This window comes from Stegostoma tigrinum, chromosome 45 (assembly GCF_030684315.1).
Source record: "Stegostoma tigrinum isolate sSteTig4 chromosome 45, sSteTig4.hap1, whole genome shotgun sequence".
Taxonomy (NCBI): Eukaryota; Metazoa; Chordata; class Chondrichthyes; order Orectolobiformes; family Stegostomatidae; genus Stegostoma; species Stegostoma tigrinum.
In genome coordinates, this window is record NC_081398.1 from 354,826 (window position 1) to 378,046 (window position 23,221).

The 23,221-nt window shown below is 45.8% G+C and overlaps 2 protein-coding genes across 11 annotated transcripts in view; one reads left to right on the forward strand and one right to left on the reverse strand.

The window, feature by feature from the left end:
* The window catches only part of LOC125448635 (E3 ubiquitin-protein ligase RNF167-like), a 98,544-nt gene extending 76,601 nt beyond the window's left edge, over nt 1-21,943 (reverse strand). The window contains exons 1-7 of one of the 7 annotated variants that reach the window (XM_059642640.1): nt 21,807-21,943; nt 19,206-19,273; nt 14,804-14,883; nt 10,583-10,708; nt 4,412-4,498; nt 3,232-3,354; nt 1,490-1,577 (exon numbers count right to left, since the gene is read on the reverse strand). In XM_059642640.1, coding sequence (XP_059498623.1) covers nt 1,490-1,577; nt 3,232-3,354; nt 4,412-4,498; nt 10,583-10,681 — 397 coding nt within the window. In that variant the 5' untranslated portion in view covers nt 10,682-10,708; nt 14,804-14,883; nt 19,206-19,273; nt 21,807-21,943. Of the gene's footprint in view, nt 1-1,489; nt 1,578-3,231; nt 3,355-4,411; nt 4,499-10,582; nt 10,709-11,654; nt 11,674-14,803; nt 14,884-19,205; nt 19,274-21,743; nt 21,774-21,806 lie in introns of those variants that run through there. The other 6 variants (XM_059642641.1, XM_059642642.1, XM_059642639.1 and 3 more) reach the window with 6 other exon arrangements.
* Nucleotides 21,944-22,041: 98 nt separating this feature from the next.
* LOC125448604 (homeobox protein NANOG-like) overlaps nt 22,042-23,221 on the forward strand; it is a 36,577-nt gene continuing 35,397 nt past the window's right edge. The window contains exon 1 of one of the 4 annotated variants that reach the window (XM_059642646.1): nt 22,042-22,057. Coding sequence is in view for 1 of the 4 variants with exons in the window: in XM_048524005.2 (XP_048379962.2) it covers nt 22,147-22,216 (70 nt within the window). In the remaining 3 variants the exon portion in view is untranslated. The other 3 variants (XM_048524005.2, XM_048524001.2, XM_048523998.2) reach the window with 3 other exon arrangements.

The window sequence follows — 23,221 nt, forward strand, 5'->3', positions numbered from 1 at the left end:
TGTCGTGTGGTTCCCCACGCAGACTGCCAAAGTCATTTTGGCAGAATGCCTCATCGCCAGAACTTTCAAACAAGCACAAGGACATTGGCAGAGCCCCTCTCACCGCCAGCCAAGCAGTGAGATCCTTTATGCATGCCCAGTATCTCTGCGCCACCGCACGCTGCCCTCGAGGCGGCTTCTGGGAGGGTACGAGACTGTCGATCACCTCCTTCTGGAGTGTGCCTTTGCGCAGGAGGTCTGGAGGGGGATGCAGTGGTATTTGTCGAGGTTCGTCCCGAGCAGCGCCGTGACGCGGGACTCTGTGCTCTACGGGCTGTTTCCCGGGACGCACACCGAGACCAACATCAACTGCGCCTGGGGGACCATCAATGCGGTGAAAGACGCTCTTTGGTCTGCCCGCAACTTGCTGGTCTGCCAGCTGAAAGAACTGACCCCGACCGAGTCTTGCAGACTGGCGCACTCAAGTCCAGGACTACGTGCTGAGGGACGCATTAAAGCTTGGGGCAGCCGCCGCCAAGGCGCGGTGGGGAAAGACCACGGTATGAAACCCCTCGTCCAGAATAGGAAAAAGGGCCCTATCTGGTAACTGGGCCCAGCTGGCGCCTTCCCCAACTGGTCAGGGGGCCAACAGGGACTGTGTGGGGAGACGACTGCCGGGGTATTTTCTTTGCGTTGTTTTTTTTCCTTTTAGTTGGTGTACGTACTCCCGGGTAACCCGGAGCGGCTTGCATGACTGGGTAGGTGTATAAATATGTTTCTTTTTGTACATCTTATAAATAAAGTATATTTTTTCAAATTTAAAAAAAAAGTGACGAAACGTCTGAAAAGGAACCTTCCAGCTCAGCGAGCAAACTCACATCCAGAACCTCAACCTGAGCTACGAATCTTCTCAAAACTTGCTAATACTGGGTACTATTCAGCAACAATATTTACCTACTGAAGATGGTTTAAGAAAAATGTTCTCTCCAAAACTAACATCGCCAGCAAAAGGTGCTCATCACTCAAACCAAGCCCCACTTGGGCAGTATGTATACTTCTTAAACATGACAACAGGCTTCCAAAAGACTCTGCTACTGGAAGCTTGGTCACAACTGCAGACGTTCAGGAGGATGGCAGGTACGCCTTAGGGTTATCCTTAAAGCCTCTCTGCAGAGATTGATTATCTGAGCTGTTTCATGGAGACACCCTGGCCTGTGACTGACCAAACAAAGCCACTTGCTCAGGAAGGCAAAACACAATCAGCCACTTTGTTGGAAGTGGAGCTGAGGGGGTCGGAGAGCACAAACCTCCAAACACCTCAAAATGGCTGACAGTGCAGCACCACCCGCCCTGCACATGGCAGAGACTGTTGATTGTGCTTTGAATTAATTGGCCACCTCAGAATCAATCGAACCAGAGTGGAAAATCATCAACAATCCAAAGGGAAGGCCTGAGAAGAAGAAATAAACAATGCACATTTCTTTCAGAATGCTGGAGGCTCAGAACCTACCACTGCTCCAGTGCATGCTGAGCAGCTGGTCCGAATCGACATTGTGTACGATCGCTGCCTTATACCCAGCCTGCTGTGCCTGAAGTACCTGCAACAACAGTACACAATGAATTTCTTGCTAGTGCTGGCCCTTAAACAGTTAGGCAAGTTAAATAAGATTGCTTCAATGATCAGGTTTTTTTCCTTGTTTGAGTTACAATCAAATAACGTGGAGACTACTCACGCATGACAGAATGTGGGTTGGGAAGGGTTACCCAGTTTCTGAGATAAAAATAGATTTAAAATAAAAAAGGTGTGGCTAAGGCTTGGTAGTACTTAAAGTAGGCATGTCAACCACTGAGAATGGGACACATCTTGGCGGGATATAGAAGCAGCTTTACTCTATCATTCAGCCTGTGCTAAACATGTCCTGGCAGTGTTTGATGGCAACAGTGTAGAAGGAGCTTTACATTTTGTTCAAAAGATTGGAGAAACTTTTACATTCAGTTTAAAAGAGTAGGAAGTTTTACTTTCAGTTTAAAAGCAGAGGGTGCTTTAATTTTGCATTTAACCTCACCCCAAGGGAAGTAAGGGCTGTAATTTGGACTGGTTAGCTATAATCTTCCATATTCCCCTTAGATATAGAAGATTTGTTACAGAACTGGAGGACTATTGATTATTACACCAATGGATCACAAAGGGGAGAAGGTAAACCACAGAATAAAGGCCCTGTGCATTGAATGTTGATGGAGAGGTGACTTTTGGAAGCAAAGATTTAGTAGAGTTGCAACAAGCGGAAGGAAATACATTGATGGAAATTGACTTAGGAAGTGGGAGCTTTTCCTTTGAGGCAAAGATAATCAGGAGGCTACTGGATAGAACTCTGTACTTTTGACAACATCAGGAGAATCACTTTCCATGTGCTAAATAGTTGATAACTAAAGGGCAGAGATTCAAGGTGACTGTCAAAAGTGCTAGAAAATAGAAAAGTTGGATAAGATGGTAGAAATAGGTTTTGTAAAATCTTTTCCATTGGCCCAAATAATTGAAGGAGAAAGAGAGAACGTGGGCAAACAGTTGGGATGTGAAATCAACTTTCTTTCAAAAATATACTTTATTCATTAAAATATCTTTGTATAAATACACAGTCACAAATGCAGCTCTGTTCAGCACAGTAGCATACCAAGGAAACAAACAGTGGAGTTTGACTCTATTCAAACAAACCAAAGTCATCCCTTAAACATACATACATTTCAAAAATATACTTCATTCATAAAAAATCTTTGTATATATACATTGTCACAAACAGAGCTGGGTTCTGAACAGTAACATATCAAGTAACCAACTGGATCAATCTTCCTCAGAAACAGTATAGACATGATGCATCAATTCATGATAGATATGTCCACAGCAATGTCTTCGCAACTGGCAACAGACGACTGCTGCAGGAATCTAATCCCAGGGTTTACATCCTCTACCTTGAGCACAACATGCACAAGAAACGGATGACAATTTGACGACCAGGAGTGTGAGGGCTCACCTTTCTATTGAATGCTTTTTTCTGTGAAATGTAAATGGCATGAGTTCCCCGCTACTTGCCCTGCTAAAATTTGTTTAGCCAAATCAAATCCTAATCATCGTGTATACGTTCAGTTGATTATCACGTGTCACCAACAATAAAATCAAGTATTTCAGGTGCTTAGCTGTTCGATACGAAATATTTCCCAGAAAACGGTATTACTCAAATTTTATATATTACCAACCTTGACGTCAAAATTGCATCCATATCTGCGAATCATAACGATAAAGTCAAGAGTGGTGGTGTTTGAAGGTGGTGGTGCAATAGGGTCACAGGCATTATCAGGCTTGGCAAATACCAAATAACCCTACAGGGATTCAAACAGAAATACTTGTGACTTTTAGTTGAATGTCTAATTCTTTCCTGATTAAAAAGCCTCCATTAAAGGCCTGTCCACCCGCAGTTGCATCAGAGAATTACATGTACTTGTCTTCCCAAAACAAGCTAAATGACTAACTTACACCGAGCACCACCTCAGGGTCAGGAAGAGTAAGTTGCCAATTTATTTGGAAAGTAACAAACTTTCAAAATGCTCCAGTAACTTAGTGCAAAGAACAATAAAGTGCTCCCTTTTCTCAGCTCCCAAACCTTGAATATAGAATATTAATTATTAATAAAACTTCTCCAGAGCCAAGTGCCTTTTCCATTCCCTGTTGTGGGTTGTATCAAAGAACATCCAACCATCCTTGCTCATCTTTGCAATAAACAAAAAGGGTAGAAACCAGATACAGAATGAGCTTTTTAGTACCTGGCACATTATTGTTTTGCTGTGACAGTGCCACGTTTCCACATCAGTGGTATAAGTAGCGTAAATACATCCACTGAACCTCACCAGAATAGCTGAATAGCTGAGTAAAGTTTAAAATATTACAATTGGCTCAAGTCCAAAACTAAAATAAATTTCCCAAAATTTCCATATACTTATTTTCCCTTAATTTTATATCGCACTCTCCTCAATCAGACTGCACAGAGATCACCCTTATTCTTTCCCAAAGCATCATTTACAATGGGCCTTTGGTTCAAAGTGTTAACTAAAAGAAAACATCTCTGAAAGTGCAGCATTCCCGAAGTACTTGACCGAGGCACAAATTTGGAATTCCCTCTGGAGTGGAATTTGCACCCTCAACCTCTCAAAGATAAACCACAGATGATGATATTTTCCCTTTCAATGAACAATTTAAATGAAATGGTTAGATTGCAACTACGTAAGGAAGAGAGACAAAACAGACAAATGAAGAAATCTGCCAGTCCTATCCCTCCCGTGTTGCCCCTCTCACCTTTCCATTTTTGTGATATTGAGAGGTTGTGAAAAGCACTATAGAAATGTTTTGTTTTAAAATTATAATTCTTTACTGAAAGCTTACCTGTAGCCCCTCCCTTAGCAGCTGGTAGCCAAACATCGATGGCAAGTCATCAAAGATCATGGTGGTGTTGGGGGTACTGTTTGTGTACTGCAAAAAGAAATAGATCCACGATTCCTGATCATCAATATTTCCGTCTTTTCATGCAAGTCAATGCAACGACAACATCAAGTTTATGCCACAATGGCAACCAATTTCAGAGAGAAAGGGTGCTTGTCAAAATTATAGGCAGGTTTCAGCATTTGAAGTAACTTATACCAATTCCTTTAGGAGGCAGAAGAGTGCATCAGATAGCAAGCAGGCTGGATAGAGGCAAGATATTTCAGAAAAATGTTAAATAATACAATCTGAGTAGATGTTAAAAGCAGTTACAAATGCATAGTTTATAAAAGATTACTATGTTTTGAGACTGTCTTTAAATCCAGATTATTTAAGACGGGTAACAGTATGATTTCCTGAGTTGTGGGTGCAAAATGGTCACAACTGTAAGCCACGCAAAGGGAAGCTGTACTAACGGCAGATCTGCTTTCAGCCTCCAAGGAAAAAAGCTCTCAAAAGCAGCTGGTGTGTGTGGTCAGTGATGAGATAGGTGCCCTTTCTATGGGTTACAAAGTATGATAGAGTCTCTGATTAAACAGGATGCATCCTCAGACTGAGGAATTTGGAAAATACATTGGGGGCCGTGTGGAAAGAACACAGCCAGGAGCAGCCCTTCACACCTGCTCTGCCTTTCAATTTTGATCTCCTGAAACTGTAAAGAAACCAAAACCATACACACTAAGGTTTCTGTATAACTAAAGAATACCATCTGTTCAATTCCTCTGATAATAGAAGCACTACGTTGGCCTTGTGAATTGTTTCCTGTACCTGTACCAACTTTGTGACATGCATCAGAACACCTGGTGCATTTTGGAATTCTACAGGTGTTCTGTGCTTAAATAATACCCTGCTTTTTTTTTTAAATTCTTCTAGCCAAAAAGAACACCTTCACATTTTGATTTGATTTATTATTAATCACATGTTCCTAAGTGCAGTGAAAAGAAACTGTTTTGCATTCAGCACAGGCAGACCATGACATCCAAAGATCACAGGGGGATTAAACAAAGCAAGGAATACAAAGTTACAGCTGCAAAGATGGTGCACAAAATGCGAGACAGACATTAGATTTGAAATTTCAGCAGGAATGTGGTGGTTCTTTAATCTGTTGGTACGTGTGTTTAAGCTTCTGTATCTTCTACCTGACAGAAGAGATTGGGAGAGATTATAACCAGGGTGGGAGGAGTCTTTAATGATATTCACCGCCTTTCCACAGCTTCGAGAAGTGTAGATGGAGTCAATGGATGGGAGGTTGGATAGTGCAATGGTCTGGGCTGTGTGCACAACTATTTGGTAGTTTCTTACAAGCTAGAGCAGAGTAGTCATGTTGTATCTGGATGCATCGCTTTCTATGGTGCGTCCATAAAAGTTGAAGAGGGTCCTAACAGATATGCCAAATTTCCTCATCCTCCTGAGGAAGAAAAGGTAATGGTGCGCTATCACGTCAACATGAGGGGTCCAGGACAGATTGTTGACGATTGTCAAGCTCCTCAGTTTGACACGCTTGACCAATCTCCACCTCAACTCCATTCATGTAGATAGGGACGTGTTCTCCTTGCTTCCTGAAGTCAATGATCAGCTGTTTAGTTTTGCTGATGTTTGAGTGTGTTTGCTTGGCAACATAGTGCAAAGCTTTCTCTCTCCTGTGTTCTGTCTCGTCATTATCTGATATCTGGCCTACAATTGTGGCATCATCAGCAAACTTACAGACGGATTTTGGATGAAATTTGGCCATACAGCCATGAGTGTACAGGGAGTACAATAGGGGGCTGTGATTTTCCCACATTATACTCCATCTGCCAGATTTTTGCCCACTCACTTAACCTTAGTGTACATCCTCATGTCATCTGCAAATGTAATCACTTTGCTCCTTTCAATTAAAGCGACTGACATAAAATGTAAGAAGTTGTAGAACATCAGAGACCCCAATTGTCACATCTTGCTAATCCGACCTATTTATAAATACTGAAAACGAACCTTCCAGCTCAGCGGGCAAACTCACATACTTGTTTCCTGCCAGCCAGCCAGCCAAGCTTCTATCCATGCAAGGGTATCATTCTCTACGTCATGAGCACTTACTTTGCGCAATAACCTGTTTTTTTTTAATGCAGTAATTTATCCAATGCCTTTTGGAAATTCAGGTATATCAATGGGCATTCAAACAAAAACTTGCTGACTCTTCTCAATTACCTTGGGATTTTCCCAAGTGCTCAGTTATAATCACCTAGTGATTACATTTGAGCATCTTGTTCACACAACATCAAGCCAGCAGGCCTATACTTTTGTTTTCTGCTTTCTGAATACAGTGGTTACATTTGCTAAATTCCAGTCTAATAGAACCATTCCAGAACTTAACAAATTTTGGTCAATCAATATCAGTGTATCTCCACTACCTCATTAGCCACCCCATTTGAGACCCTAAGATGAAGTCCCTCAGGAACTGGACATTTATGAATCCACAGCTCCAGTTTGCATAGTATCATATCCCTAATGATTATAATTTCACCAAGTTCATCCCTTCCTTCCTCTCCCTAAACATCAGCAAAATTAAAGAGCTGATCATTGGCTTCAGGAAGCAAGGAGAACACGTCCCTATCTACATGAATGGAGTTGAGGTGCTGACGGCCAAGACTGTCAAGTTTCTAGGAGTGATGTCACCAATAATCTGTCCTGGGCCTCCCACGTTAATGTGATGGTTGAGAAGGCACATGCCTTTTCTTCCTCAAGAGGCTAAGGAAATTCAGCCTATCCATTAGGCTCTCTTCCTTCTTGATTTATACTAATTACTGCAATGTTGTTTGCACGTTCTACAGTGAAGACAGAAGCAAAATATTTATTCATTACAACACCATTCCTGTGTCAATCAACTTCTCATTCCTATACTCTGGAGACTAATGCATACTTCAGTTGCTCATTTCCTTTGCACCAAATCTTTGGCAGGGGGTTGATTAGCTGATTTGTGATGTGTGATGTAGGCTGACGTTCAGATGGTTCAAATTCCCACACCAGCTGAGGTTTCCATGAAGGTTCTACCTTCTCAACCTCACCCTTTGTCCGAGTTGACGATCTTCGGGTTAAACTCCTCTCTCTGAAAAGAGAGAGCATCCCTACTGTTCTCTGGGACTGAGACAACTTTCCTTTAACATGCTATTAACAATCTCACACTGCTTTTGCATTTTTATCTAGCTTCCTCTCGTTCTCATTTATTTGTCATGACTAAGCAGTTATTTATTCTCTGCTGTACTTTGTACCCTGACCAGTCATCTGATCCACAATAGGGTCAAAACGTCAGCTTTCCTGCTCCTCTGATGCTGCCTGGCCTGCTGTATTCCTCCAGCTCCACACTTATCTCAGACTCCAGCATTGGCAGTTCTTACCACATCCGATCTGCCACTCTTGGCGTAATTATGTGCTTTTTCCTCAGGTTTGAAACTTTTGTTAACTTCTTTAGTTAATCAGATGGTGGATCCTCCCTTGGAAATTTTATATGTAGTAGGAATGCACTTCCGAGCATTCTGAAATATCTCTTTCAATGTCTTCAACTAATTTGACACTTACCAGGCGAAGGGCAGAGAGATGCAGAAGTGCAGAATACCGATTTTAAAGTTTAAGGGTAAGGCACAAAAAAAAACTGAAAACCCATGTTATATGTGGATATATTGAATACAAAAGGAAGGTGGAAATGTTAAATTGATGTATGATATCAGCTACAGGAATAAGAGTAGATCATTCAGTTGCTCCAGTATGTTCTGCTAGTCAACAAATCATAATTTATCTGTTCTTTCACTCTGTCTACCCACCTTGGCTCCATGTTCCCAACTTCTACACAGCTTTTCTCAGAAACCTATCAAATCTATGCTTAAATACTGATTACACAGTGCTTCCCTCAATCACCCATTTCAATACAAGATTGTGAGGCTCTGATAAGCACCTCATTCTAGATCCCTCAAACAATGGGAAGGAAATCACATCCCTTCATAATTTTAAATAGTTGTTTCAAATCATCACTTCACATCACATTTAATGTTTCTGTCTTGTAATCTTCCACAGGAACCATAAAGGGTTTGGGCCATTCGGCTCATTAAGCTTGCTGTGTCACTCCACTAGATCATAGCTGATATCCTACCTCAGTCACTTTCGACATGCTTAGTGACTAAGCTTCCACAGCCACTTCCACTAAGCTTTCTGAAGTAGGGAATTAATTCCAAAGACTCACCACCCTTTGATTCCTCCTCATCTCAGTCCGAAATAGCCTCCCCATTATTCTGAAACTTGGTTGCACACTCACCAGTCAGGGCAAACATCTTAACTATGTCCACCCTGTCCCACCAGGTTCGAATTTCGTAAATTTCAACAAATTAATTTATCATTCTTTGAAACTGTAGAGACTGTATGAGTAAACCTGCACTGTACAGGCAGGCCAGTGGTTAGTCTACTCAAGTACAGTCACAAAAGGCTACACTAGTCCCATGTCACATGGCTGATGTTCCCAGGGTGATGAATAATTGGCAATAATTGATTCTTTATCTGGTCACAATCAAATAGATAACAAAAATCCTTTCTAGTGTCTCAGGATTATGAAGTCCCAGCCTGCACAACTTCTCCACCTACAGTCTTGCTAATGCCAGGTTCAGGAATGTCAGTCACCCATAAGATGTAATAGCAGAAATGGCATTTAGCTCCATCAAGTCTGCTATGCCACTCAACGAAAGCATAGCCAACATCTTAATAATCTTGAATTAAAGTTTGTAGACTTCAGATTTTGTGGTTGGTTGGCTCACCGAGCTGGTTCGTTGTTCCACAGACATGTCATTACCGTGCTGGATAACATCAGCAGTGCAGCCTCCAATGAAGCGCCGTTGTGTTTTCCCACCCATCATTTAAACTCTGGGGTCTGTTGAGCTGGGTTACCTCACTTCCAGCGTTCCTTCACAGTGGAGGATATACAGGGTCTCGTTCTATGTGTTTGTTGGTGGTATTTTTAATTGGAGAACCAGGCCTCTAGGAATTTCAATGCTTGTCTCTGCTTGGCCTGTCCCAGGATCTTGGTGTTGTCCCAATCAAATTGGTGGTTTTCCTTATCCATGCAGATCCAAGGAGATGAGCGCGTATTGGTCATATCTTTCTGTTGCTAGTTGATGTTTGTGTACCCTTGTGGCTAATTTTCTTCCTCTCTGTCCAATGTAATGTTTGTCGTAGTCTTTGAAGGGGAACTTGTATATTACATTGGTCCTATCCACAATGGGTAATGGGTTTTTGGTTCGGGTTAGCAGTTGGCCTAGGGTTGATGTGAGTTTGTGTGCTACTCTGACGCCCAGTGGTCGTTGGAGTCAAGCATGGGAATTCCAAGAGGCCTGGCTCTCCATTAAGAAGGCCATCAACAAACACAGAGCTTAGACCCCATATATACTCCACTGCAATGGGAAACCAGAAGTGAGGTATCCCAGCTCAACAGACACCACAGTTTAAATAATGGGCGGGGAAATACAATGGCGCTCATTGGAGGCTGCACTGATGACATTACTCAGCAGGTAATGAAAAGTCTGCAGAACAATGAACCAGCTTGGCGAGCCAACCAGCCACAACATCCACAACCCGAGCTACAAATCTACTCAAAAACCTTACGACCAGATTCTTTTCTTTAAAAGTGACATTGCCCATTTGAAGGTTGTTAATATCCTCTGAGCTTGAACCTCAAATCCTCCCCATTCAAATATGGCCAGCTTTTGGGCTGTTTTCAAAATACTGATGATCCTACCCTACATCTGGTGAATTCTAGGTTTTTGCTCTATTCAACTATCAATACTTCGCTGCAGCTTCCTTTGCCAAGCAATAATAATAATGCCTCTCATATGGCACAGGTGAGTCCAGCTGTGCTACTGCAGACCAGGAACTGAGGTCTTTGGGCTCCAGCTGTGCTGTATGGTTCAATATTAATCCCAATGGCACATTCATTCACTGAATAGGTCAACACAGCAGCACATAATAAATAAACCTCTACTCCTTTTCCCCAGTCCGGGTCAGAATGGGAGGGAAAAGAGATTATTTTTAAAATATTCATTTCTAAGCTATACTTACTGCACACACATATCCCTTCACAGCTGGCACATCCATTAGAAGAACTGGCAAAACAAAGATGGCACAGTATGGTACTGAGTAGTACACACCCGCAGGCATCTTGAGTCAGGGAATCTTGTACAGCACCTGCCCCAGGAAGCAAAGAAAACTCAGTGATGGATATGGTTCAACAGTTTGGATATTACAAGCTACCCCTAATGACCGAGAGAAAGTCGAGGCCAGGTACTTACAGGTGTCGCCAACACATTATTGTAACAGTCAAATGGTATGACTCAGAGTTATAAAGTATTACAGCACAGAAAGAGGTCTTTCAGCCCATCATACCCATGGGTCATCATACATATATCTACTCCAATCCAACTTCTCAGTTGGCCTACAACCTTATATATCATGGCATCGAGTGTTCATTTAAATACTTAAATGCAGTAATGGTTCTAATCTCTATCACCTTTCCAGACACTGAGGAACATTGAAGAATGTACAGAAAGTCGGAAGGAGTTCAAACGGGTGTTAAAAGGCCTAAAGGGACCACCAAATGCTCTTCTTCAGCAGAATTAAGGAGAATCCCAAGGCATTTTAACCATATACTAGGAACAAAGGGTAGTTTGGGACAGTACACCCACTCAAGGATAAATGAGGGAGGTTACATATAGAGCCAGAGAAAACAGGTGAGTACTCAATAAAGGGGGGGATTGAGATTAGGGAATGGTATGTGAAGACTTTCTCAACATAATGTTAGTAGTAGTGTTGGGTATCTTGAAATACATTAAAGTAGACAAGTCCCTGGGGGCAGACAGGATCTATCCCAGGATACTGTGGGAGGCAAGGGAGGAAAGTGCTGGGCCCTGAACAGATATCTTTGGCCATAGGCGAGGTTCCAGAGGATGGTGAATGGCCAATGTTGTTCTTTTGTTTAAGAAGGGAAACAGAGATAAGCCAGATAATTACAGGTCAGTGAGTCTGATGTCAGTGGTGGGGAAGCTATTGGAGAAGATGCTGAAAGACAGGACTTATTCAAATTTGGAAGCAAACAGACCTGTTCGGCAGCACAGGTTTACGCGGGTTTACTCACCAACTTGATTAAGTTTTTTTTGAGGCGATGACAAGAATGAGCGAAGAGTGAAGGGTGAAGGGCAGTGGATATCGTCTGCATGGACTTGAAGGCATCTCATAACGTAGTTTGGTACAAAAGGTAAAGCCTCATGGGATCTGAGCGAGCTGGCTAGAGGAATACAAAACTGGCTTGGTCACAGAAGTCAGACAGTAGTGGTGAAAGGGTGCTTTTTGGAAAGGAGTTCAGTAAAAGTGGTGTTTTGCACAGATCAGTGTTGGGATGTTTACTGTCTGTAATATATTAGAATCAAAGAGGCATACAGCACAGAAACAGATCTTCAGTCCAACTCATCAATACAGGCCAGGTTTGCTAACTTAATCGAGTCCCATTTGCCCCATATCCCTCGAAATCCTTCCTCTCCATATACCCATCCAGATGCCTTTTAAATATTGTAATTGCACCAGCCTCCACCACTTCCTCTGGCAGCTCGTTCCACACACGCATGACCCTCTGCATGAAAATGTTGCCCTTCAAGTTAAATCTTTCCCCTCCCACCTTAAATCTACACGCTCTAGTCTTGGACTTCCTTACCCTGGAAAAAGACCTTGACTATTCACTCTATCCATGCCCCTCACAATTTTATGAACTTCTATAAAACTCACCCCTCAGCCTCCAATACTCCATACAAAAAAAAAGTGTCAGCCTATTCAGCTTCTCCCCACAGCTCAAACCCTCCAATCTTTATAACATCCTTGTAAAACTTCCCTGAACCCTTTCGGGTTTCACAACATCTTTCCTATAGCAAGGCCAAACAGAATTGAATGCAGTCTTCCAAAAGTGGCCTAACCAATGTCTGATACACTTGTTAACACCCTCCCAACTCCTATACTCAATACACTGACCAATAAAAGTAAACACACCAAACACCTTCACTATCCTGTCTACGTGTGACTCCACTTTCAAGGAACGATGAACCTGCACTCCAAGGTCTCTTTGTTTGGCAGCACTCCCCAGGACCTTACTATTAAGGTGTGTAAGTCATGACCTGATTTACCCCACTAAAACGTAGTGCCTAACTTTTAACTTATACTAAACTCCATCTGCCACTCCTCAGCCCACTGACCCATCTGATCAAGGTCCCATTGAATTCTTAGTCAACCTCCTTTGCTGTCCACTACACGTGATCTAGACAAAAATGTTGGTGTTCTAATTAGTTAGTTTACAGGTGACTCCAAAATTGGTGGAGTTGCAGATAATGAGGAGGATTGTCAAAAGGATACAGTGGGATATAGACAGATTTTAGATTTGGCAGATGGAGTTTAATCTGAACGACGCAAGGTGATTTATCTTGGAGGGTCAAATTCAGATGAGAATAAATAGCAGGACCCTTAGGAGCAATGACCTACAGAGAGATCTGGGCGTACAGGTCCACAGATCCCTGAAGATGGCAACACAGATGGATAAGATAATCAATAAGGCATACAGCATGCTTGACTTCATCAGGCTGGGCATCAAATATAAAAGTTAGCAAGTTATGTTACAGCTGTAGAAAACTTTGGTTTGGAATATGTGCAGTTCTGGTCACCACACTACTAGAAGGACATGGATACTTTGGAGAGGGCTCAGAGGAGGTTTGACAGGATATTGCCTGATCTATAGGGTTATACTTATGAGGAGAGAATGAATAAACACTGATTATTTTCAGTGGAAAGATGGAGGCTGAGGGGTGACCTGACAGGAGTCTACAAAATTATGACATGCTTAGACAGGATGCAGAGTCAGAGGCTTTTACCCCAAGGTGAAAAAGTCACCTACAAGAGGGCACAGGTTCAAGGTGAGAGGGTGAAAGATTTAAGGGTGAAGTGGGCAAAAAAAACTTTTCAGAGTGGTGGGTGCCTGGAACACACTGCTGGCATAGAAGGTAGAAGAAATTTTAAGGAGTAGCTTGATGGATACGTGAATGCGAGGTGAACAGAGGGATAAATAACACACATGGGCAATAAGTAGTGGGTCTAAATAAGGATTAGGAATTGGCACAGGTTTGGTGGACCAAAGGGCTTGTTTCTGTGCTGTATCATACTTTGAATTCTAATATTGCTGGAAATAAATTCCAATGTTTTGTTCGGATTTTAATTGGTTTGCTGTTGGCTAGTGCTGTATTCCTGGATCACCTCACAATTCTACCCTATTCGGTTTCTTATTTCCCAAGCCCCAGCTGACAGCACGACTGGATAAATCAAAGGCCAGGATGAAAAATGGTTGAGAGGCCATGTTATTTTAGTTTACAAAGTTAACATGTCAGTTAGTCAGAAACAGATTCACAGGAGGCTACAAATTTTCTTTAACAGGACAAAAGTTTATCACATGAAAGAAGAAATAAAAGAAACTAAATATACACAACAAAATAAAGTTTCAATCTGTTTCCTAAATCTATCTATAGCATATACGCAGGACCAGAGAAATTACATTCCCTATCTCAACTCCTCAGGGTTCTACTTGATTGATTCCTGAGACAGCCGCACAGTGGCACAATGATTAGCACTGCTGCCTCAGCACCAGGGACACAGGCTCACTTCTAGCCTCGGGCTACTGTCTGTATGGAGTTTGTGCATTGGCCCGTGTCGGTGTAGGATTGCTCTGGTTTCCTCCAAGAGGAATTTACATAAGTACATGAATAGGAAAGGTTTGGAGGCACATGAGCCAGAAGTAGGCAGATGGGACTACTTTAGTTTGGGATTACATTCAGTCTGAGCTGGTTGGACTGAAGGGTCTGTTTCTGTGCTGTGACTGTGACTATGACTATGTGCAGGTTAGACGGCAGTGGACAGTGAGTTGGGATGTACAGTGTCGTCTTGGAGTTGTTTATTTGCCAGGCGTCACACTTTGCAAGTTATTCTCAAAGACAAAAGACCCCATACAAAATGAGCAGGGCAAATGCGATATACAAAATACCAGGCTTCAACTGCAAGAAACACTACGTAGGACAGACAGGCAGCAGGACATTGGTTTAACTGGGACAGGGTTACAGTACTAGAAAAGCAAAGCATAGACAGGCACGAGAATTCCTGGGGGCTTGCTTTTCAACCACAGGTGCGATAAACAAATACGTTGAAATAGACCCCATCTACATACCGCCTTGGTACAAAACCAGAAACAAGACTACCTACCATGACAGACCATACCGTATAAATTCAGAGCAGGACAAAACAGAGCTCCAATGGAAGCTAGACAGCACTGAAGATGCCACCTAGAAGGGAGGCAAAACATTTGCACGAAAACCAATTAGCTCAGCGAACCAACCAATAACTTCAACAAACTTTTATCCTTCTGCTTTCTGTTTTAGCTAATTTATTTTTACTTCTTCCTTGACTATTTATCTAATTGTATATTTCTCATCTTTTTGATTATGTGGGCTTGTAGATTAAGATTTCATACAGTTTTCATTTTTTTAAAAATTCATTCACAAGATGAGGGCATTTATTACCCATCTCTAACTTCCCAGAGGACAGCTAAGAGTCAGTCACATCGTTGTGGGTCTAGAGTCACATGTAGTCCAGAGCAAGTAAGGGCAGCAGTTTCCTTCATATATTAGTGAACCAGATGGGTTTCTCCAATAATTGCTAATGGATTCACGGGTATCATTACACTCTAATTCCAGATATTTATTGAATTCAAATTCAGCCGTATGCCGTGGCAGGACTTGAATCCAGATGCCTAGAACATTACCTGGGTCTCTGGATTAGCAATTGAGTGATTGCCTTACCATATGTGAATATGTGAAAGAGGAACAGAAGGTGGACTTTGGCTCTTCAAACCTGCTCTGTCATAAAGTAAGATCATGGCTGCTCTAGTGTTTCAAATCCCACATTCCCATCTATCCCAATAACCTACCAGAATCCATTCACTTCCACCTCAAAAATACTCAATGACTCTTCTTCCAATACCTTCAGAGGTGGCAAGTTATAAATCCACATAAGCCTCAAAGAATTCTCATCTCCTATCCTAAAATGGCAATCCCAAACTTTAAAGTAGCGTTGCCTAGATTTGGACTCATCCACCAGAGGAAAAATTCTTTTTACATTCATCTTATCAAAGCTCCATCCTCCATTTGTGATAATGGGAACTGTAGATACTGGAGAATCCAAGATAACAAAGTGTGAAGCTGGATGAACACAGCAGGCCAAGCAGCATCTCAGGAGTACTCTGTTGAAGGGTCTAGGCCCGAAACAACAACTTTTGTGCTCCTGAGATGCTGCTTGGCCTGCTGTGTTCATCCAGCTCCACACTTTGTTATCCATCCTCCATTTGTCTGAATTTGTTCTTTGTCAAGTTATTACCATTGCGTGTGTCAACATCGTGATCCCTGCCACCAAGATGTTTTCAAACTTCTCCTTTATTTCATCTGGTTATCATTTATTACAAGGCCCTCAACAATGTTTCTCTTGTTGGGTTTCTATTGCGGTAAACAAATTAGGAGTCCACTTTATTTTTTAATACCACCATTTCATCTGCCCGGTTATTTGCAGGGGTTGAAATTTGTCAGCTATTGTATTTGGATTGCTAAAAGCTACTTGATAATGTGCCACAAAAGACAAAACATGGATCATGGTGGATGGTATAACTTATTAGCATAGAAAGGTTAGAGGATTTGTAGCAAATAGGATGCCAAGACGAGGTATAAATGAGTCTTCTGAGAGTCAGAAAGCTGTAACTAGTGGATTTCACAGGAACAGTGTTAGGGCCTCACCTACTTACAAATGAGAAGCCCAAATGTATGACAGCTAATGACATTGACTCCAAGATAGGACATCTAACAGATACAGAGTTACGGATGTAAGTTTGCTCGCTGAGCTAGGAGGTTCGTTTTCAGACATTTCATCACCATTCTAGGTAACATCAATGAGCCTCCAGTGAAGCGCTGGTGTTATGTCCCGCTTTCTATTTATCTGTTTAGGTTTCCTTGGGTTGGTGATGTCATTTCCTGTGTTGGTGATGTCATTTCCTGTTCTTTTTCTCAGAGGGTGGTAGATGGGCTCCAAATCAATGTGTTTGTTGATGGAGTTCCGGTTGGAATGCCATGCTTCTAGGAATTCTCCTGCGTGATTCTGTTTGGCTTGTCCCGATCAAAGTGCTGTCCTTCCTCATCTGTGTGTAAGGATACTAGCGATAGTGGGTCATGTCTTTTTGTGGCTAGTTGATGTTCATATATCCTGGTGGCTAGCTTTCTGCTTGTTTGTCCAATGTAGTGTTTGTCACAGTTCTTGCAAGGTATTTTGTAAATGACGTTCGTTTTATTTGTTGTCTGTATAGGGTCTTTTAAGTTCATTAGCTGCTGTTTTAGTGTGTTGGTGGGTTTGTGGGCTACCCTGATGCCAAGAGGTCTGAGTAGTCTGGCAGTCATTTCGGAAATGTCTTTGATGTAGGGGAGAGCGGTTATGGTTTCTGGGCACGGTTTGTCTGTTTGTTTGGGTTTGTTGCTGAGAAATGCTGACGCTTCAGGCCTAGACCCTTCTTCAGCCCGAAATGTCAGCTTTCCTGCTCCTCTGATGCTGATTGGCCTGCTGTGTTCATCCAACTCTACACCTTGTTGTATCAGATTCTCCAGCATCTGCAGTTCCTACAATCTCTCAATCAATTTCCTATGTATTCCTTTTCTGCTACTCAGCAGATTTGTCTATACATTTTTTCCTCCACTACGTGGTACTCATAGAACACTCCGAATAGAGTGATTGATCACACCAGCAACATGAAAACAACAGAATGCCATTTAATCCTTTCACCATATTCTGCCACTTGATGTAAACAACTGATCGACAGGCTAACTCCAAAACACTAACACATTGCTTCATATCCTATAGTCTACTAATGTCAACTTAAAAATTATCCATTGATTATGGAAACATTGCTCTTTTTAGAAGAGTTCCAAACTTCCACCAGTGTCTGCATGTCGAGGGGATGCCCAATTTTACTTGTGTAAGGACTGGCTCAATTTTTTTTTTAAGACAACCACCTTTCATCCTAGATTCCCCAACCAGTGGATATATTTTTAAATCTACCTATCCACTTCCTTTAATATCTCTAAACTTCAAATTAAAACACCCTGTATTCTCCCAAATTTCAGAGAACATAATTCTAGTTTGCAGAATTACTCCTGATTGTGGAATCTGGTCTTCAAGTCAGTTTTGTAAATCACTGTTGCATGCCTCTGTTACAATGCATCCTTCCTGAAGGACAGTACTCAGAACTGCTCATAGTAACTCCACGTGGGGTCACTCTCTTTCATAAAGCTGAAAGATGGCTTCTGCTCTTCATATCCTTTAACCGACAATTCTGCATCTATCGTGCTGCTAGATATATACTTTCTCCTACTGTTGTTATCTTGTCTTTAATTTGTATAGCCCCCTCCACTCACATTTAGTCCCCAAACCCCAGGCCTATATAACCACATTTCAAACATCCTTCTACATCAGATTCATTGCCACACAAACTCTCAATTACATCCATTTTGTTATAACCTCTCAGTTATGATATTTATCTTGAGTCATTTTTGGAAACTTCAGTAACATCATTTATAAGATAAAAGGAGGTGTTTGACAAACTCCTATTATACATTAGCCAGGTTCTCAGGCTTGTATGCTGAAAAGCCACAAGCCTTGTTGCCAAGGCTTATGTAATGAAACTCATGTTAACAATTCTGGCCACTGCCTGGTACTCACTGCTGGTAAACAGGTATCTATCACCACTTTACATCTCTGAAGCACATCCGCACTGCAGACGCAATGGTTATGAAATTGCCAAATGTACACGTATCTCAAGCTTCTTACTTGTGTGATCTAGCTGCTGTCGAGTACTGCACTGTTGGCACACAGATCCTAACTCCACCCAAGTATTTTCACTTATCATGAAATATCCAAGTCACATTACTGGCTATATCCTGTAACATCTTAACTAGTTAGCTAGTCCCACAAAATGCTTACTCAATGAAATGCTTTATGCTTTCACAATTAGTAGTCTGACAGATAGTGGAAAGGTTTTCCTCCTCAGCAGATGCAGCAATACATTAAATACATACTCAATACGAGTTTTTTTCCACACTTAACTTAGAAGTAAGGTAGTCAATGATGCAGTAGATAATATTGCAAATAAGAATGCAACAGCAACTCAGTCTGCACAAAGCTGCATACAATATTTTAATTGTGCCCTTTATAAAAGCAAAACATCTCTCAGGCTTTATTTTAAAAGTGATTTATTTAACTCTCTCTTTGATCTCAAAAGTCTTTTAGGCACTTTACAAACACACTTAGTTTTCAAACATTTTTTGGAAATTGTGATCAGGACCATCATAAATGCAATAAAGTTGACAAAAGTGTGAGAGAGGTACACATATGAAAGCAAAAGGAGTGAAGGATAAAGTAAATGTTGCTGAAATATTAAGGGTTAAGCTGTTGAGGGTTTAATGCTGGCATTAAATGATTCAATGTTAGTGCAAATGTAAACGGGAAAAGAATGAAGCTCTCGTGGAGTAATAGCGCAGTTCAGAAGTTAGGAATACTGTGGAAAGTAACTTACCTCCCGATTCCCCAGCGCACCATCCACAAGGCACAAATCAGGAGTGTGATGGAATACTCCCCACTTGCCTGGATGGGTACAATTACACAAGAAGCTCAACACCATCCAGGACAAAACTGCTGCCTGTTTGATGCCACATGCACACTCTCCACCACTGACGCTTCGTAGCAGTAGAGTGCACCACATACAAGATGCACTTATCAACTCCTTAGACAGGACCTTCCAAACCTTAGGAGAACAAGGGAAGCTGATGTATAGAAACATCACCACCTGCAAGTTCCCTTCTAAGAGAAACGTAATCCTGATTTCAAACATGTACCATGGCGAGATCAAACCCTCTCTCACACAACTGTGTATGTACCGTCACCACACAGACTGCGGTGTTTCAAAGATTTTAAATAAAGTCAGCAACTATCCATCACTTGTACACAAATCGAGAGTTGCACATACCCAGAAGGGTTGAATAGGAAACACATGCAACCTGCTGCGCTCTATTGAAGTTGGAGTGTACCATTTAAACAATCAGTTCTGACTGAAGACTGCAGGAGGTGTGAAAGGAGCAATGCACGCTCATTGGACATGTTTACATAGGCTACACGAACGTGCAATACAGGGCGGACACAACACAGCCAAGCACTAATCGTACGTTCTGTAGAGATGGAAGCAACACAACTTGCTCCTCAATTTAAAAATGCAGAATATCCAGATAACAGGACACAGCACCGAAGGACATGTACACACCTCTCACGCCATGATCGTCCTCAGGATGTGTCCAATCCCAGCACCCTCAAAACCTGCCCATACGCTTCACCCCTACCATTACCCCAAGCCCGCCCCCGACAACTCCCATCTACCCCCCCATGCCATCCTGTTCCTCGCTATTTCCCCCATCTCGCCCCCACCGTCTCCAACTCACCCATGTACCGTCCCTGCCAGCCAACCAACCCGTCCCACTGACACCACACACCACCCCGCCTCCCCCACTAACTCCCCCACCACCCACCCCAACCCACCCCTGCCGCCCCCACCACTCGCCGTCCCGCTACCGTTCATCGCACCCCGGCCCCTCGCCCCCGCCCCCCCGGCCCCCCCACCACCCCCCCTCACCCCCGCCCCCCAGCTCCCCGCCCCCCGGCCACCCCACACCCCGACCCCGGCCACCCCCGCCGCCACCCCATCCCCGCGCCGCCCCCCCCACTCCCCCCCGCCCCCCCGCTTCGCCCCCCCCACTCCCCCCGCGCACCCCCCACTCTCCCCCCGCGCACCCCCCACTCTCCCCCCGCGCACCCCCCACTCTCCCCCCGCGCACCCCCCACTCTCCCCCCGCGCACCCCCCCACTCTCCCCCCCACTCTCCCCCCGCACCCCCCCACTCCCCCCGCACCCCCCCACGCTCCCCCGCACCCCCCACGCACCCCCCCACGCTCCCCCCGCTCCCCCCCCGCCCTGCCCCCGCCCCCACACACGCCCCGCCCCGCCCCCGCCGCACACCCCCCGCCCCCGCGCACACCCCCCACATCCCCCGCGCCCCCCCCACACACCACCCCCACACACCCCCTGCCCCCCCACCACCCCACTCCCCCTTGGCCTCTCCCCCCCACCCCCCAACCCAACCCCTCCCTCCCCCCCCACCCCGCCCGCCCCCCCACAGCCCGCGCCCCCCCGCCCCCCGCGCCCCCGCCCCCCCGCCCCCCGCGCCCCCGCCCCCCCCCGCCCCCCCGCGCCCCCCGCCCCCGCCCCCCCGCCCCCCCGCGCCCCCGCCCCCCCCGCCCCCCCGCGCCCCCGCCCCCCCCCGCCCCCCCGCCCCCCCCGCCCCCCCGCGCCCCCCCGCCCCCGCCCCCCCCGCCCCCCACACCCCGCCCCCCCCCGCGCCCCCGCCCCCCCCGCCCCGCGCCCCCCCCACCGCCCCCACGCCCCGCGCCCCCCGCGCCCCCCCGCGCCCCCCCGCGCCCCCACACGCCCCCCCACGCCCCCGCCCCCCCACGCCCCCCCACGCCCCCCCCACACCCCCCACACCCCCACACACCCCCCGCCCCCCACCCCCCCCCACCCCCCCCACGCCCCCACACACCCCCCACACACACACCCCCCCCCACACACGCCCCACCCGCCCCCCCACGCCCCCCCACGCCCCCACCCGCCCCCCCACGCCCCCACCCGCCCCACGCCCCCACCCGCCCCCACGCCCCCCCACGCCCCCACCACACACCCCCCCACACCCCCACACACCCCCCCCACACACACCCCCCCACACACACCCCCCCACACACACCCACCCCCCCCCCACACACACCCACCCCCCCCCCCACACACACCCACCCACCCCCCCCCCACACACACCCACCCACCCCCCCCCACACACACACACACCCACCCCCCCCCACACACACCCACCCACCCCCCCCCCCACACACACCCACCCCCCCCCCACACACACACCCCCCCCACACACACACACCCCCCCCACACACACACACCCACCCACACACCCCCAAAAAACCCCAACTCTCCCATCGCTCCCCACGCCGGCTGCTGTTACCCCCGGGTCTGTTGAATACAGTTTTCTCCCGGAAGCCGCACATTGTCCCAACCGCAGACTCACCCGGCGGACACTGGCGATATGCTGAGATATGTCAGGCCGACGAGAAGGAGCGGTGGCTCCTGGCCCCAATTACCGCCCCCGCCTCTGCCGCCTCCAAACACTCGGCCCACAGCACGATCAAGATGGCGTCCGGACAGGGTCAGTCCCGCCCCTCAAGGTCAGACCCTCTTCGAGAGGTTGGGCGACCTCCCCACCCGCCGGGCCGCGCCCATTAAGGTCCAACCACGCCCACAGAGCCACGTGGTCACAAGGTGAGAGCTGTGTGAACACAAAAGGCCAAGCAGCATCAGAGGAGCCGGATCGGTGACGTTTCGGGCCTAGACCCTTCACAGAGAGGGGGATGCGGATAGAGGGGAAGACAGGTGGAGAGGAGGCAGACAAGTCGAGGAGTTGGGGTGGAGGCTGTAGAGGTGAGTGTAGATGGGGAGGGGATAAGTCAGTGCGGGGTGGACAGACGGGTCAAGGGGACGGGACGGGACGGGACGGGATGAGGTGAGTAGGTCGGAAGTGGGGGTGCGGCTTGAGGTGGGAGGAAGGACAGGCATGACAAGTATATGGACGTACGTGGAATAGTGTAGGTTAGATAGGTTTCACATTGTGCCGACCTGTCATACCAAGGGGCCTGTACTGTGCTGTAATGTTCTATGTTCTATGACAGGTCAGGGAGGCGGGGACGAGCTGGGCTGGTTTTGGGATGCAGTGGGGGAAGGGTAGATTTTGAAGCTGGTGAAGTCCACATTGATACCATTGGGCTGTAGGGTTCCCAAGCGGAATAGGAGTTGCTGAGATAACAAAGTGTGAAGCTGGATGAACACAGCAGGCCAAGCAGCATCTCAGGAGCACAAAAGCTGACGTTTCGGGACTAGACCCTTCAGAATATGAGTTGCGGTTCCTGCAACCCACGAAGCCCAGGATGGACATGTCGTCTAAGGAATGGGAGGGGGAGTTGAAATGGTTCGTGACTGGGAGGTGCAGTTGTTTATTGCAAACTGAGCAGAGGTGTTCTGCAAAGCGGGTCCCAATGTACAAGAGGCCACGATGGAACAGCGAATGCAGTATACCACATTGGCAGATGTGCAGGTGAACATCTGCTTGATGTGGAAGGTCTTCTTGGGGCCTGGGATGGGGGTGAGGGGTAAGTGCAGCACTTCCTGTGGTTGCAGAGAAAAGTGCCGGGTGTGGTGGGGCTGCAGGGGACCGTGGAGCGGACGAGGGAGTCATGGAGAGAGTGGTCTCTCTGGAAAGAGGTAAGGAAAAATGCCTTTGGTGGTGGGGTCAGATTGCAGATGCCTGAAGTGTTGGAGGATGATGCGTTGGATCTGGAGGTTGGTGGGGTGGTACATGAGGATGAGGGGGACTCTGTTTTGATTTTTATTGCGGGGAGGGGGTGTGAGGGATGAGTTGTGGGACATGCG